General features: G+C 42.2%; 1 protein-coding gene across 1 annotated transcript; it reads right to left on the bottom strand.

The window, feature by feature from the left end:
• Positions 1-1,057: 1,057 nt before the first annotated feature.
• slc12a1 (solute carrier family 12 member 1) lies at positions 1,058-13,656 on the bottom strand. The gene is made up of 26 exons (XM_020099529.2): positions 13,118-13,656; positions 11,664-11,804; positions 11,326-11,401; positions 10,207-10,302; positions 9,724-9,863; positions 9,526-9,636; positions 9,308-9,419; positions 9,066-9,193; positions 8,511-8,595; positions 8,161-8,318; positions 7,969-8,076; positions 7,714-7,837; positions 7,515-7,616; positions 7,075-7,230; positions 6,884-6,983; positions 6,683-6,794; positions 6,247-6,387; positions 5,546-5,652; positions 5,373-5,455; positions 4,530-4,655; positions 3,789-3,917; positions 3,088-3,199; positions 2,719-2,805; positions 2,440-2,575; positions 2,293-2,360; positions 1,058-2,197 (listed from the first exon to the last, which is right to left on the bottom strand). Exons 1-26 carry the CDS (start codon positions 13,373-13,375, stop codon positions 2,062-2,064), a joined length of 3,132 nt encoding a protein of 1,043 aa, XP_019955088.1. The 5' UTR covers positions 13,376-13,656; the 3' UTR covers positions 1,058-2,061.
• Between the last annotated feature and the right edge of the window lie 1,438 nt (positions 13,657-15,094).

Genomic DNA, 15,094 nt, shown 5'->3' with positions numbered 1-15,094 from the left:
GTTTTTAGATTCAAACATTTCTCCTCCTCACGAGTTTGAGCTTTTAAAACTCAGATCGTGCCAAATAGAAAAGTATATATTCAATACCAGGATGTGCTTTGTGAAGAAATGCATGTTTCTATTTGGAAAAAGTGAATCTTCTCCTGAAACTTTTCATTTGTTCTCGAATAAATAAAAAGTAGGAAAATATGGTAGAGCCTATAATGTGAAAATAAGACTGAGATACAGTATATTGCTTGTTACACGTTGTTAGCAGCAGCTAAAACATTGTTTGTACTTTGGGATGGGGTGAGGGGGGGTTATGCTATTTATATCCGTCTCTATTTGTTTGTTTCCTATATTTATATACAAAATATGTACTTTATATGTATGTGATGTCATCTGTGTAATGATAGTAATAATGTGTGCAGTTGTTTACCTGAGTTATACTTATCTCAAATACTTTTATGTGATAGCAACAGTTATAGTTATTTGCAAATTCATACGTAGAATTAGCTCCACTTTACTTTTACCTGGACCATTAAAGTGATCCTTACACTTTAACACCACAATAATAATTAAGCTACATGCTAATGAGTTAAAATCATTTACTTTTTGTACTTTATGTTTTGTTGCTCATACTAATATTATTTGACTTAAGTGACTGTAGATTGAAACAAAGTTTTCTATTTTTAGACTGTGGTATAAATGTAGGTTCAACAAAACCACAAAATACTTTTTAAATTATTTTCTAAGTAATGAATTTAATCATTATGGACTAATAGCATTCAGAGTTCATTTGAGTTTTATGACTGTCTCCTCTAATATTCATCATCATTTGAGTGGATCCAATTAGCTGTCTCCTGTTGGTGATAAAATAGAATTGCAATTCGGGATGAATTCAAATTAAAAGCTCATATCCAAGATCCGCATATGTGACCACTAACTCTTTATAAATCCCTTTAGTTTCTGATGAAGTTCACAGACTTCATGTTTTGCACATAATCGCTCGATATATCAAATAAACATAGTTAAAAATAAAGTTTCAAAACCAAAGAAATAACAGAGACAAAATAAGAACCACTCCTAATTTTTATTTATTCTTTAATCAGAGAATCACAATCATGTATTTAAATAGGAAGACAGACAAAAGGCTAAAATATACAGAAGAATTGGATGTATGATCTTTTTGTTTTTCTAAATTTCCCCCCGCAAAAAGTGTGATGGTAACATTGAAACATTGAAACTGTACCATGTGAAACAGCTTTATAGTAGCAGTGTAATTTACACTCAGTGAATATCAAGAATGTTTGAAAGAAATCATCAAACTTTGAGTTTTAAGAGAACTGAAAGTAATTGTAAAGAAATTGTGCAGTTAATCATTGACGAAAAGTTTTTTTATTACTAATAAAAATAAGGACTAGTGAATTCAGATATCTACTATGTACATTTATTTTACAGTCACAACAGCAGCACACGTCTCTCAGTGAAACCACTGAAGTAACCTTTGCTTGTGTCGCTGCCTTCGCTCATTGGACTGATCCCACCACGAAGATTTGGCTTTGTTCCAAACGTGTGTGTGTGTGTGTGTGTGTGTGTTCATTGTTGCAATAAACTTCAAAAATATAGAAAAATACCTTAAACTTTGCTGGTGCTCCAAAATCCACATTTAAACTCTGCATCAGAAAGTTTTTTTTTTTAAATATCTTTAAGACATAAAAAGTTTACTTTTGTGTAGAAGCTTGTTGCAGCTTCTTTTCCACAAGCTTCCAGGAAACAGCTCATATTCCAGACCAAGCTATAAAAACAGGCTCGTAGTAAAATAAGGCGTTTCCTGTGACGATGACTCTTAATGACATCGAGAACACCAGCTGTCAAACACCTAATCGTTCTATTTCTCCTCTGCTCCAATGAGAATTGGAGCATGAACGGTCTCATGGGGGGTAAAGTGAAAACGCTGTTTTGTCTGAATAACATTCTTGTTCTTACGCTTTATGAACATGGTTCATCATTATGGTGCTGCCATTTCTTTCTCTTTTTTTTCTAGCTAACTAGAGCTCAGCCATTTAGTCTGTGCGGTGCTCAGGAGTAGAAAGTAAGAACGCTCTTGTGGTTTCCTCTGATGAGCAGCGTTGGTGGAAGATCCTTGGTTAGAATGTCCAGCCAGGCCATGTAGAGGAAGTCAGACACGGACTCCTTACGAGCAATGGGCATGCTCCTGCAGGGGGAGGGGGCACAGGCATGAGATGGGTTGAACACTGTTTCCTGTTTGGACAGTTTCATGTTTTTCAGCCGACAGTTGCTTTTACTTACACGATGATCAGGTTGGCTGATTTGGAGTTCTCCTGGAGCACCTCGTTCAGTCGCACCTGGAGGTTGGTCTGTAAAGCAGCAGCGGCCATTTTTTTAAAACACCACTTTCAAACTAAATGAAATAATTGTTTTATGTCATGATTTTACCTTCTCCTCGAAGCTGTTCAGCTCCTCGTCAGTGATTTTCCAGGGCTGCTCTCTCTGCATGGCTTCAGCTTGGATTTTGTCTTTGGAGCCCTCACGCAGACGGAAAGGCTCGATCATGTCCTCTAACTGCTTCAGGCTGGAGGACAGAAGAAATATTCTCTTTTTTTAGATCACATAATATATGGAATAAATATTATGAGGTGATTACATTTTACGGTTTCTGTTGCACCATCTGGTCTGCTGTCAGGATTACAGCGGAGTGAGAGAAACAGCAGTTACCTGGCGGAGCTGGGTTTGACGTGGATGTCATCAATGACTTTGATGTCAGTGCAGTTTATCCTGAATTTCTGCAGCAGAGACTTCATCCTGCAAGATGCATCGTCCCACACTGATTAACTTTCACATAAATGTTTCAGTTAATGCTAAATAACATCTCATGAGCTGATGAATTATCAGATCTGGTTTTAATTAATTTACCCAAACTATCCATCCATTACACTGCTGGAGAAAAAACACACAGACACTTGGAGGACATGCAAACTCCACTCAGAAAGGATGTGCTTGTGTTAACCACTACACCACCGTGCCGCCCCCTTACCCCAACTAACTTCCACTTATTCAGCTGTAATTAAAACTTTTTCTACTCACTCCTGTTTATCCAGCTCGCTGCGGTCAGGCTGCCCTGCGATGAAGATCCTTAATTTAGAGTCTTTCCACTTCTTCCTGGTGGTGAGGATGTAGGGGAGCAGCAGGGTGAGGCCTGAGGGAGGAGACATTGGTTTTCTCTTTTACATATCAGTCACTTCACTGGGATTTATTACTAATAACCTTTGTTTTGTTAAAATTTGCCAAGATGTGAATGTTCATGTGTTGGTCGTGATAAGATCTAAGTATCTTCATCAAGCCTGGACCAACTCAGCAGATTTTGGACCTAATCGGACATTTCTGCTCTTATTGTATTAGTTTTGTCCGGTGACACAAGGCTCTTGATTTCAGAAGTGAAGATTATAATCAACACAAGGAGATTACATTTTCTACTCTGTTGGTTTGTTTTTCAGCAGGTTTATACAAAAACTACAGTTCAGATTCAGATTCTCACTTTCTTTAACAATGCAAGATATATTCGAAAGGCTGATAAGAAAGTGTTTAAATGGTTTAAAGTTTGTATGGATGACTTCTAGTTTACCATCTTTGTCTCCCTTTTAATTGAATTATTCAGGTTTGATTTCTTTTCGTCAGATTTCTTGAATCTTTCTGAGGCGGTGACTCTGCGTCTCAGTGCACGTGTCCATCACAATCAATAGGCGAGGCGCATACGAGAAAACTGCCTGTAGGGAACCGACACCTACCTCCATCGTCGAAGAGCCACCACACATCGATCGTGCCTTTAGGCTGCTTCTTCTTGAATTGAGCACTGGCCTCTAACAGCCTCTCATTCATCCTGGCAACCTGCGGGGGTGGAGGTCCGCACACCGACACTGAGGGAGAAAGAGACAGGAGAAATGAAAGGGGGATGAGGGAGAAGGACTGTGATTTGTTGACAGAGCCTGGACATTTCACTTGGATGGGAAAACCAGCAGGAGCAGCCGTCTCTCTCAGCTCTGATGTTCCAGTGGGCAGGATGCAGATTGTTTACTAATGCCCGTTGCTGTCTGGCTAAAGATGGAGCTCAGTGGTGTGTGTGTGTGTGTGTGTTTGTGTGTGTGTGTGTATTTGTGTGTGTGTGTGTGTGTGTGATGTAGAGACAGAGACAGATCGAGTGAGAGGTTGAAGCCCCCTCTGCTGTCTGGGTGAAAGGGCTGCTCCTCAGAGATGCTCCTCATGTGGAACGAAAGGGACCACGTTATTGGATTACACCCCCGGAGATATCTTTAGCGGGAGCACTTGATTCAATTATTTCTCAGTGGGGGTGTGGAGAAGTTTACAAAAGAGACGTGTGTCACTGGTCTCATTTGTTAAATGTGTGTTATTTTATTCTCTGACTCAGTGGAAGTGGAACAGTGGAACTTCTTCATCCACGTGTTTAAACATCAGACTGCAGCGGCTCAAACATTTCCACAGACAGAAATGCGGCGGCACAGATGTGATACCTCTGGTTGTGAGCACTTGTTGAGACGATTTCCTGGACTTCCTAAACAGTCCCTTTGATTTCCCTCCGTTTGGCATCATTTCGTCCTCCAGGGCCTGTTGCTCCTTCGCTGCCTTCAGCATCTCCTCTGAAAGACAGAATTATAACACTGATGTTATAATCAATATGAAGGATTCTCTTTGCAGTTGAAAGGATGAATTCAAAGACACCTTGTGTGCGTGTGTGTGTGTGTGTGTGTGTGTGTGTGTGTGTGTGTGTGTGTGTGTGCACGTGTGCACGTGTGAACTACTCAACCTTTAATACTGTCCAATCTACAGAACAAAGTGTCCAGGCTTATCAGAGTCATTTTATTGTAGTCATGTAGAAAATATGGGGGGTTGTTGTGAGAATAAAAATTTACACCCCTACAGCGGCTCAGGTGGATTTATATAATTACTTGTGTATTATTCTTTTGATAGATTACAACAATAGAAATAGATTTTAAGAAATTAAAAAAGTTAATTTAATAATAATAATAGTATAACCTTTATTTATAGAGCACTGTTCAGAAAGCAAATAGAACAAATGATAATTAATGAATGGAAATAGGTGTAAAAAAAAAAAGAAAAAAGAACACTGCCTCAAATTGATATTCAATTAAAAATTATCACACAGCCTTGTTTTGTATTTTTTTGGGGGCTATTGGCTGCTTTCTTTTTTTCATGCAGCTGTTTTCAGGCCATTTATTTCCTTGTCATCATGTTTTATCCCTCTGCCTGAAGGGAACTAACATGATTGTTGTGATGCTGATGCAGGAGTTCCTGTAGATTAAAGCACTCGGCCTGAGAAAGGAAGTCACACTGACCTTCTGCTTCCACAATGTGTGACACATCAAGTCCCTGGTTCATCCTCAGCACCAATGTCCCGTACTCAAAGTCAAACGCGTCACTGTGACGAAACAGAACGAGAACACGAGCTCAACATACACGTCCACTGTCAGCTGTGATCTTTGTCTGTGTGTTTCTTGTCGTGACTTACTGCAGGATTCCCACATAGCTCTGCACTGACTCTGCATCGGCCATCCTCCAGTTTCTCTTGAAGCCGATCATCAGTGTGTTGGGCTTCATGCGGCCGAGACCAGAGGCCTGCAAGAAAAAAAGCTCTCTTATAGTACAAAGATCAGATTGAGCTGTTTACTGAAGCAACACATGCACCGTGTTGAACAACCTTGTGTCTAGGACAGAAAAAAATCTCCCCCAAAAAGTTTCAAAGTGTCCTGGACGAGCTGTGACACAGTTTTACTGCCACGAGTTATGACCAGATCACTCAGCAGGTCACACTTTGTCTGCAGGGACTCATCCAATGCAGCGTTAATCAATTATAGCCTTTAATCTGTCATCCTGTTTGAAGTAAGCATCCTGACAATGAACCCAAAGCCTTATCTCCAGGGTGTGATAGCCAGAGCCATAAGACTGTTATCCTGCTCCTCATTAACTCTCTCCTCGGCCCGGCCACATCCTCATGACCGGTCCAGGCCGGTGTCGTAATACAGCAATAGATACTCTGTGTCGTGACGAGGAAACGGGTCAATAAAACCAGTTTCTGCAACAGAATCCCTCAGATCAAAACCAGCAGGTTACACATTAATCTGATGGATTTTTCTGGGTTAGTTGGTTTGTTTGTTCTTTTTGACTTTCTGCAGAAACGTTTAAAATCACATAAATCACGAACACACTGACCTGCAGGAGGCTTTCTGTTCCTTCCCTGAAGCTTTCACAGGCCACAGCTGCATAGAACGCCTTGCGTTTGTTCTTCCTGAGCCAGAGCTGGTTCTTCTCCATGCCGGCGTTCATCTCCTCCAGAGCCTCTGATCTTGGACCCTGAGGGAGATCACAACGTACAGCGGCTGTGTGAGTGCGGGCAAGAGACAAGAATATCCCACACACACCTTTGTAATATTCAGAAGACCACAACTGACAGTAAACTTCAGTCTCAGGCTTCCAGACAGTTGGCATTTCCCTGCTTGGTATTCACTTGATCATGCACTGCACGTGAAGGCTGCACAATTTAAAGTTGCTCGATGATTAACCTTTAAGTGTAGATTTGGACGAGACAATATGCAGCACCTCGATATCCTGTCGTTTGCAAATGATAAGATTTACAATATAACCTCACCTCAAAGACTTCACAGGTGATGCAGAGACCATAGTTCTTGGAGAAGGAGTGAGCCAGGTCGAGGAGAGCCGGTCTGGACCGCGCTGAACCGGTCAGAGCCAAAATCTGAGGCCTGAGCAAGAAACATGAATGTCTTATAAATTCTCTTTTACGTGATGTTAAGGTTTTTGTTTGTTATGTGTCACAATGTCAGACTTTTACCTGAAGTTCTTGACGTGATCCTCGACACCAGACAGAGACAGGGCGTTGCTGACCGCACTCACAAACGTCACCGCCTGCGTGGACGAACCCCAGTTCACATCTGGGGTGGAGAAAATAAGAGGTTAGCTCCGCCATGCACACATCATACGTGCACATCATACGTGTGCTTGCAACCTGTCCGCTTAGCTCACCTGGCTTCTTGACGGTGACGTAAATGTAGAGGAGGATCTCGATAGCGTACGTGAGGAGAGCAGCCCACCAGTTGATGACAAACATGACGGCGCAGCAGAGCACTGCCCCCACCAGGGACAGCCACATGTTGTAGTACTTATATCCAGGTCTCCAGCCTGCAGGGGAGAGAATGACAGAAGAAAGAGCAGAGTCATTAAATGCAGGCTGGAGGAACAGTGATGGGAAACCGACTGCACAGAAACAAATAAAAAATTAATCTTCTAATGCAACTCAGTGTGTCCAGGTTAGTCTCTGAAATCAGCCGCTTTTTGTGATTGTGTCTCGTCTTAATATATTCAGACGTCATTTCTGAAAGGACGTGAAGTATCAGAGGATGGAGAGAAACAATTTACTGGCAGAGTTTTTTATTCCCTCGGCTGCTTTGTCTGAAGTGACCCACCTGGAGACTTGGCGTAGGATGCGTGGAAGCAGGAGAAATTGATGAGAGCGTAAGATGCCAGGAAGAAGTTGGAAATTATTGGAGCGATGGTGTTGAGGTTACCTGTGTAGAAAAAAAGAGGTGGACATCATTCTTTTACTTCTTCTTTTGATGCTTTAGATATAAATTATGTCTTAAAAAAGGATGTTAGTGAACTGACCAATGAGAATGAAGGCCACGGAAATAATGAATGTGAGGATGTAGCCTCGGATTGGCTCGTTGTTCTTGCCGTGTCCTTTGGCAAAGAAATGCAGAGCCTTGTAAATGTTGTCTTTACACAGAGCCTGAGGAGACACAGAGGTGAAGCGAGAAAAGATTTTTTATTTGCAGGAGGGAAGAGTAATACTGTAGTTGCATCTCAGGAGCTTTCATCTAAATCGTTGCTGTTTTTACAAAAATCTGGCGAGTCACTGACCTGGAAGACTTTGGGAGCGCTGACAAGGGAAGCAAGGGCAGAGGAGAGGGTCGCCGAGAAAGTTCCAGCAATGATGAGGGGACCGAACCCAGACACCATGGTCATCACCTGCACATGAGACACGAGGGATAAGGGATTAGAGGTGAATCAAACCACATCTCGGGTGCAGATTAGATTCTGGAGGCTGCGTACCTGGAAGTCGTTCATCAAGCCAAACCGACAGGTTTGCTCTGCGCAGGAGGAGAAATTATAGCCGAGCTCACAACTAACAAACGCAGAATGGCTACAATTTCCCCCGGGAATTAAGAGGTCAGTTATGTTTCCTGTGGCATCTCGGACAACAGAGGCAGCTGGCCAATCACAGAGGAGAACAAATGCATTGGTTACACTTCGATGTCTGACAACCAAACAAATACGAAAACAAATGCTGCCAATCTAACTATGTCCCCTGACTGTAAAGTTAACCCTCGAGCAAGTGTTTTTACAACAACACATGTTGAAGTACACATTGGAGTTTAGTTTTCGTGCATTATTTGACTTACAGACAGAAAGGGCCACAGCCAAGTAGGTGATGCCAGTGATCACGATGGCAAGCAAGGTTCCCTTAGGTATGGCTGCTTGGGGATCCTGTGAAATACCACAGATCTCTGTTAGAAGAATTTATTATAAAGGATAGAAGGAAAAGATTCCTCTACAACTTTAAGTAAATAAATAAATAATACAAATGTTTTTAATGCTTGTCCCTATATGCCACATAAAATTGATATGTAAACCCAAAAAATTGATGTTTTTTTACTTTGAAAACCAAGTTGAAAATGTAAATGTGAAGATATAATAGTAAAACTGATTTAATATCAAGCAATACACATTATTTGAAATAAAAAGAAGGTGTGTTTTTTTTTGTCTTTATGAAAATGCAACTCTTTAAAACACTTTATGTCTCAATTACACAAATAAGAACGTCTCTGTCGTTACATTCCCATTGAACTATCGACACCAGACCAAAACTAGCACAGAACCCTTTGTTTAGAAATGTATGCGCTCATGCTTTCTATGTACATGGCCCTCATGCATTGACCTCTGTGTGTCATGGTTACCCGCAAGTCGCCGGAGATGTTGGCTCCGGCCAGGATCCCCGTGGCGGCCGGGAAAAAGATGGAAAACACCGTGAAAAACGACTCATTCTCACTGAAGTTTGGAGTAAAATTTTCTTGGAAGATTCTCACTGCGATTAAAAAAAAAGAAAAAAAGGAAAATGAATAGGAAAGATGAGCTGAGCAGTGTTTGGTGGAGGAGTCACATCTTAACTTGTTGAAATGATTTGGAGACGGGGTCGTACTTTCATAATTGAAGAAGCCTTTGGATTTCTTCTCAGCGGTGGCAGGGATGAAAGTTCCTACAAACACGTTCACTATGGCAACCAGCAGGATGACGAGGAGCACGATCTGCGCCTGTGTGGGGGGGGGGGATCATTTCATTGATTAAAGTTACAGTTGTGAAATTTTACCATAAAGACCGCAGACATTGGCGGGGACCAATGTGACGTTCATCTCTCACCTTGGCCTCCCATTCCATCCCAGCAACCGATATGGCCAACAGCAGCACCACCGTGATACAGCCGACGATCCTGATGTCGTTTATTTCATCGACCATGATGGCAGAGTTCTCCTGAATGCGACAGAGGGCAGAGATAAGTTGAATGATCAAGTGTCAGGATCTGAGACATCATCACCTGATCATTACAACGTCACGCACCTCCAGCAAGTCGACCACGGTCTCAGCAAACCCCACCACGTACATGGCCACGGCCACAGCATTGGCGAAGGCGAAGATGAGGCCGATGGATCCGCCGAACTCAGGCCCAAGACTGCGAGATATCAAGTAGTAGGCGCCTCCTGAAATGACAAAATGAGGCACACAAACATGTCGTGGATGATTAATCGCCACATCACTGATTCATTGATTTAATGTCTGGACAAGTTAGGAGGCTGTAAAACGGAGAATGGGTTTCAAGAGGTGACATTCAGGTGCAGTTCTGAGTTCTGAGCCTTGTGTCTTTATCTATACACACACACACACAACTTCCTGGTCATTCTCTTTGTAAAAGATTTTATGTCAGGATGAGTGTGTGTTATCTCCGGTTGTAAAAATTATTAATAATCTTATTGAATTTATTTAGTTATTCTGCTTTCCTGAATATGAAGCTGTCCTATGTGTGTTAACGGTGCATTGACTCACCTCCTCTGACTACACCATTAGTACAAATGGCCGACATGGAGAGGCCAGTGATGACGGTGACCACGCAGCTGAGAGCGATGACCACGATTCCCAGGCCTGAAATGCAAACATAATGTAACAGCTTAAAATGGTTATTTTTAACTGCAGATTGCTCAGCCGTTACATTTGGGTGGTCGGTCATAAAACATTACGGCTGTGAAACGAAGCCCCCCCCCCACAGTCACCTTTAAACACAGTGACAGTCAAACTCCCCAGAGGCTGTAAGTTACAGCCATCTGCTCCACCTGCTCTGCAAACCGCCTGTGGCTCTCTCGGCTTCTCAAAACCATTTAGTTACGCCTCCTGCACAAAAGCAGCTCGGCAATCGATGAGCTTCTTAAACAATGGACACACTCATTGGCCGTTCGCACGGTTTCCCCTTTCTCTCTTTCTTAAGGTTGAGGTTTGCCTCTCAGAAAAGAACTTCAGTAGGAATAGATTTTTATGGAAGCCCAGAAACACCAGCTAAAGTTGAATCTGCCCCAGTTCAGTCACCTCCTGCTCTTTAACTGCTCTATCGACCCAGTAATGATTAGAGACAGCAAACACATGTAGAAGCTTCCAGATGTTGTTGTTGTCCTGTCCACTGGGTGAAACATCTTTGGGATCACTGATGATTAAGGTTTTTGGTGTCTGGGGGAGGGAGGTTGTCTGTCTACTCCCGCTTCGTCTAAAATTCCAAATACATGTGAATTGAGGTTAAGTTGACTCTGTCTGGGATTGGCTCCAGCCCCCCCTGCGACCCTCAAAGAAAAGTGATGTAAATAATGAAAGGAACTATATCATGTGGCCCACCTTAGATGCATGTTATATGAGTGACATTTAACATTGGTGGAGTGATATGATGTAAGATGTGATGTGCCTTACATTAGCAACAGTTACTAACCTGCCCTGCACTTTTAATCCCGCTTCGATCACTCAACTTCAAATCTTATTGGAAACACCTTGCACAAAACGTGGCAGGAAATACATTTCTCTCATGACTCTCAGTTACAACTCTGTAATTATGTCTTTGTTTCTCATGTAAAGTGAACACATGTTTCATATCTGACCAATGACGTGTCTCCTTGTCTCACTCACCCCAGCCTGCCTGACCGAAAACCCAGGACAGACGGATGAACAACATGACACCCCAGATGTTCAGCATGCATCTCACCTGTGGAAGAGAAGAACCATAGAATTCTGTGTGAGTCGTGATTTATTATCATGTAAAGTGAGACGCACATGGGAACATACACATGTTGCAACTATAGAGTTTGTTATCATCATGTCAGCAGCACAAATGGATCAACCAGCAGCTCTTGAGCAAACACAAACTGTTGAAAGCCACACTTGGCCTTGCTGCGTTATTGAGACACAATGAGGCTCGTCTTTCTTCTTTTTAAAGAAGGAGCCCGACGTGACCCGACATAACTCACCAGGACGCCTCTTATCCAGCCAAACTTTACTCCTCCTTTGTTTTCATTGGGGGGTTCGGCAGACTCCAGGTCATCAGAGGGTGTCCCGTCACTTCCCTCGCCATCGTCCTCCACGGTGTCTGGAACAGAGATCCCTCCATTCTGTTGGGAAAATACAAAGGGAAATATATGGGGAAGGAAACATGTCAATTGGTCTTTAGAGATGTGTCGGAGATTTATTCAGCGTGATTGTGCTTTGAGTCATTTTGGCGTTGATGGATTTTTCATTTGCATAAAAATGAGCGTCATTACTATTAAGTTGCGTTCTCAGACTGAACCCTCGAGTGTGTGTTTCTTCGTCTATGTAACACAGAGGAGAGAATTTAGAAAGGGGGAGGAAACTCTGGTGATTTGATTTGGATGAAGATTGATGAAGAGACATTGTGCTGCTGCCGCGTCTCTGTCCTTGAAAACTCAGGAAATAAAAACAGGGGAGAAAAAGATAAACCTCCTTTTAACTTTCTAAGGAGGTGAAATATTAAATGAATCTCCTGACGCTTACACCCTCGCGTCTGATTTATCGAGACATCTCTGATGCGTCCCTTCACTGACAGAAAGAGATCTTGGCAACAAACTGTCAGCCTTTCAGCAGCGGTGGAGTTTGTGATTTCAGAAAATGATCAAATCTAAAGCTGCTCAAAACATGTCAGGTGTAATTCATTAATTTAAAGTGCTGGTACCCAAATATTTCTATAATGTACCACAGTCGATTACTGTCGTTTGAATCAAGCAAAGTAATAAACGAAAATGTATAAATGTATTTTTTAGGGATTCTTGCTCTCGTCCATTGTGTAGCATTTTAAAGTTTTAGGTATATATGTTCACATCTTATACTTAATCTTGCAGTCTGGCATGAACTGGAATGGTGTCCCGCTATGGACGACTGCTTAACAGATCTGTCTTTTAAAAAACAAAGGTTTTAAATGCTAATCTAGTTCATCCAATAAAACCCAAATGACCTATAACCCCACGTCTTTTGCAACACAAGGCAGTATAACGGCAGCCTAATAAAAAGCACTAAAGACTCTTAAGTGTGTCAAGTTTTCTTTGGGTGATCTTTAACAGTTATTCTAGGCAAAGACGTAACGACTGAACTGTGGACACAATGAAGGTTATGATGCTTGAATGATTAAACAACTGTAAAATTTCTTTGTGGTTTTTTTTAACCTTGAACCTGAGTGATGGACTGAAACTCAAGAGTAGAATAGAAGTTACAAAGTTTCAGAGTTGAGTTCACTCGGGGAGAGAAACCGGTGTAAGATATGTTCAGTGGAGGCGAAGGACTAATATCTGAAATAGAAAATGGTTGCACGCGATTTGGAAGAGGGGACAAATGGTTGAGACGAGACAATGGGTGAGGAGAATCTGTATCCTTCATGTTTACCAGCTTCACTCAAAGACACACATGCACTCACCTTCTGAAACACATCATGGAGCTCCTGCAGGGATGGCCGCACGGCACGGTGACCGCTGACACTGCCTGCATTGCGATAGAAGTCAATGTTGGGCACTCGGTCCAAAGTGTCGTGACCAAAGGCACTGACCACCGAGGGCCGCACCGTCCGTTGTTCCCCGTTGGAGAAGTTGGGGTCCTGATAGACAGGTGGCTCATCCAGGTTGGAATCATACGCGGGGTTCACATGCTCCCCTCCGTTAGACTTGAACCTCTCCATCAGAGATCAGAGTTTCACAGATTTAAGGATAGAACAGCAATGTAGATCTTTAGTTTTCAGTCAACCAGCAGTGTTTTAAAAGAGCAGAACACTGCATCAATGGCTGAGGTTATCCTTCTTTATCTCTGTATAAACTAGGCTAGACCTTTTCTCTTCTGAGCTCCTGTTGAGTAAATTCTCAGTGTCTCAGAATGCCTTACCTTTATACCTTGCATGCCAGGGATCATACACTGGCTGTCAGCTATTGGCTAATTCCCTGGATCAACCCTCAGAAAAGTGGACGAGGGGTGTTAGATATGTCCTTGCTCTATCCTAGGGGACACAAAGGCATTGCTTAACGATTAACCAAGTCATAAACGCCGAACGAGAGATAAAGGCGCTTACTGCCGGAGTTCTGAGGAATTGATTACTAATATTATTGTCTGAAGTGCAGAGCAACAGCACATGTTGTTCTGAGGTTGCATGGTTTATGGGGGTTGTGGGAAGGATTCCCTCAGAAGCCATCGTCCCTTTGGGTGAATCACTGGAAAACTTCCATGTGGAAGTTCCCACTCAAAAAGATCATATAACTGAGCAGGAAAAGTTCCATGTCATAAAGACCCTTAAAGACGTGTGGCGCAAAAAGAGGCTAAGCTAATAATTCCATCACAGATATGAGCAATAGGATATAATTAATAGAAGTGGTGTGATAACAAGATGGAAATAAATCTTACAGCAACCAAGATATTGGGCCAGTAACTGTAATATAACTGATTCAATAAATGTTATCACTCATCAGTTTCTTCTCTACAAAGTGTTAAGTGGGGGAGCTGGCTGGAGAAGAAACGATCATATTCATGAGGAAAATCGGAGTTAATATGAGACCATGAATTACAGGAACACGCTGGAGGCACTTCTCTAAAGCCACATGACTTTTAAATTGCCTCTAAAAGACCTCTTAACAGGTAAACTTCCTTATTACTGATACACCACAGTGATTTATGCGCACAGCGAAAGTCACTAATGACTTGAAATCTGACCTTGGCGGCGTTGCAGGCTGAGGAAAATACTCCAGCACATGTTTTTATGTGCAACTGAAAGGACGCAACACTCAGCGAACAGTAGTTGAAACATATTGTTTTCTGTAGGAATGAAACTGACTGAGTCATAGTGAGGAGAGAACATTTTCCTCGTGGAATATAATGACTCTTGCACTGCAGTGCTCCTCTTCCGCTGTCATTTTAATTGGTATCAGTGATACTAAGCCTTAGCTCGGTGTCACATTTAGAAGGTCTTCTCTTGTGTTGCAGTTTTCTTATTGCATTAGAAACCCTGACTGCCTCACACTTGACATTGAGGTGATCCCTTCTTATTATTGGGGCTTCTCGACTTTTGTCTGCTCTGCTCGAGTAAAACCAGAGAACGCGGTGCTCCTCGGAGATCTGTGTGTGTATGTTCCAATCAGAGAACAAGAGCAAAGGCACTCTAGTTAATGTCCACAGGGCTCAAAGGAGGTAGAAAAAAAATCCCTCTGCAGCGTTTATCAAACTTTGCTCTGCTCACCTCAATGTGAGACAAAAAAGGCGATTAAGTACAAAAGAACAGATACCAGCCGGCAGGGTCCCTGACACTTTATCTTTAAGAGGTGCAAGATTCAAGATTCAAGGGTTTATTGTCATATGCACAACAATTACATTTGGCACTTGCTGGCAATTAAATGCTTGAGTACCAGGCTCCCCC

The sequence above is a fragment of the Paralichthys olivaceus genome, chromosome 1 (genome assembly GCF_024713975.1).
Source record: "Paralichthys olivaceus isolate ysfri-2021 chromosome 1, ASM2471397v2, whole genome shotgun sequence".
Lineage (NCBI taxonomy): Eukaryota > Metazoa > Chordata > Actinopteri > Pleuronectiformes > Paralichthyidae > Paralichthys > Paralichthys olivaceus.
Note: the sequence above shows the minus strand (reverse complement) of the source record. Positions and strands in the feature narration are given on the sequence as shown.

Excerpts from the sequence above, each read along its gene's own strand:
- slc12a1 (XM_020099529.2), bottom strand. The coding sequence starts at position 13,375 with ATGGAGAGGTTCAAGTCTAACGGAGGGGAGCATGTGAACCCCGCGTAT. Across the intron at positions 9,637-9,723 it reads CCGTGGTCGACTTGCTGGAG|GAGAACTCTGCCATCATGGT; the intron begins GTGCGTGACGTT and ends TGTCGCATTCAG. Across the intron at positions 4,656-5,372 it reads ACACATTGTGGAAGCAGAAG|AGGAGATGCTGAAGGCAGCG; the intron begins GTCAGTGTGACT and ends TCTGTCTTTCAG.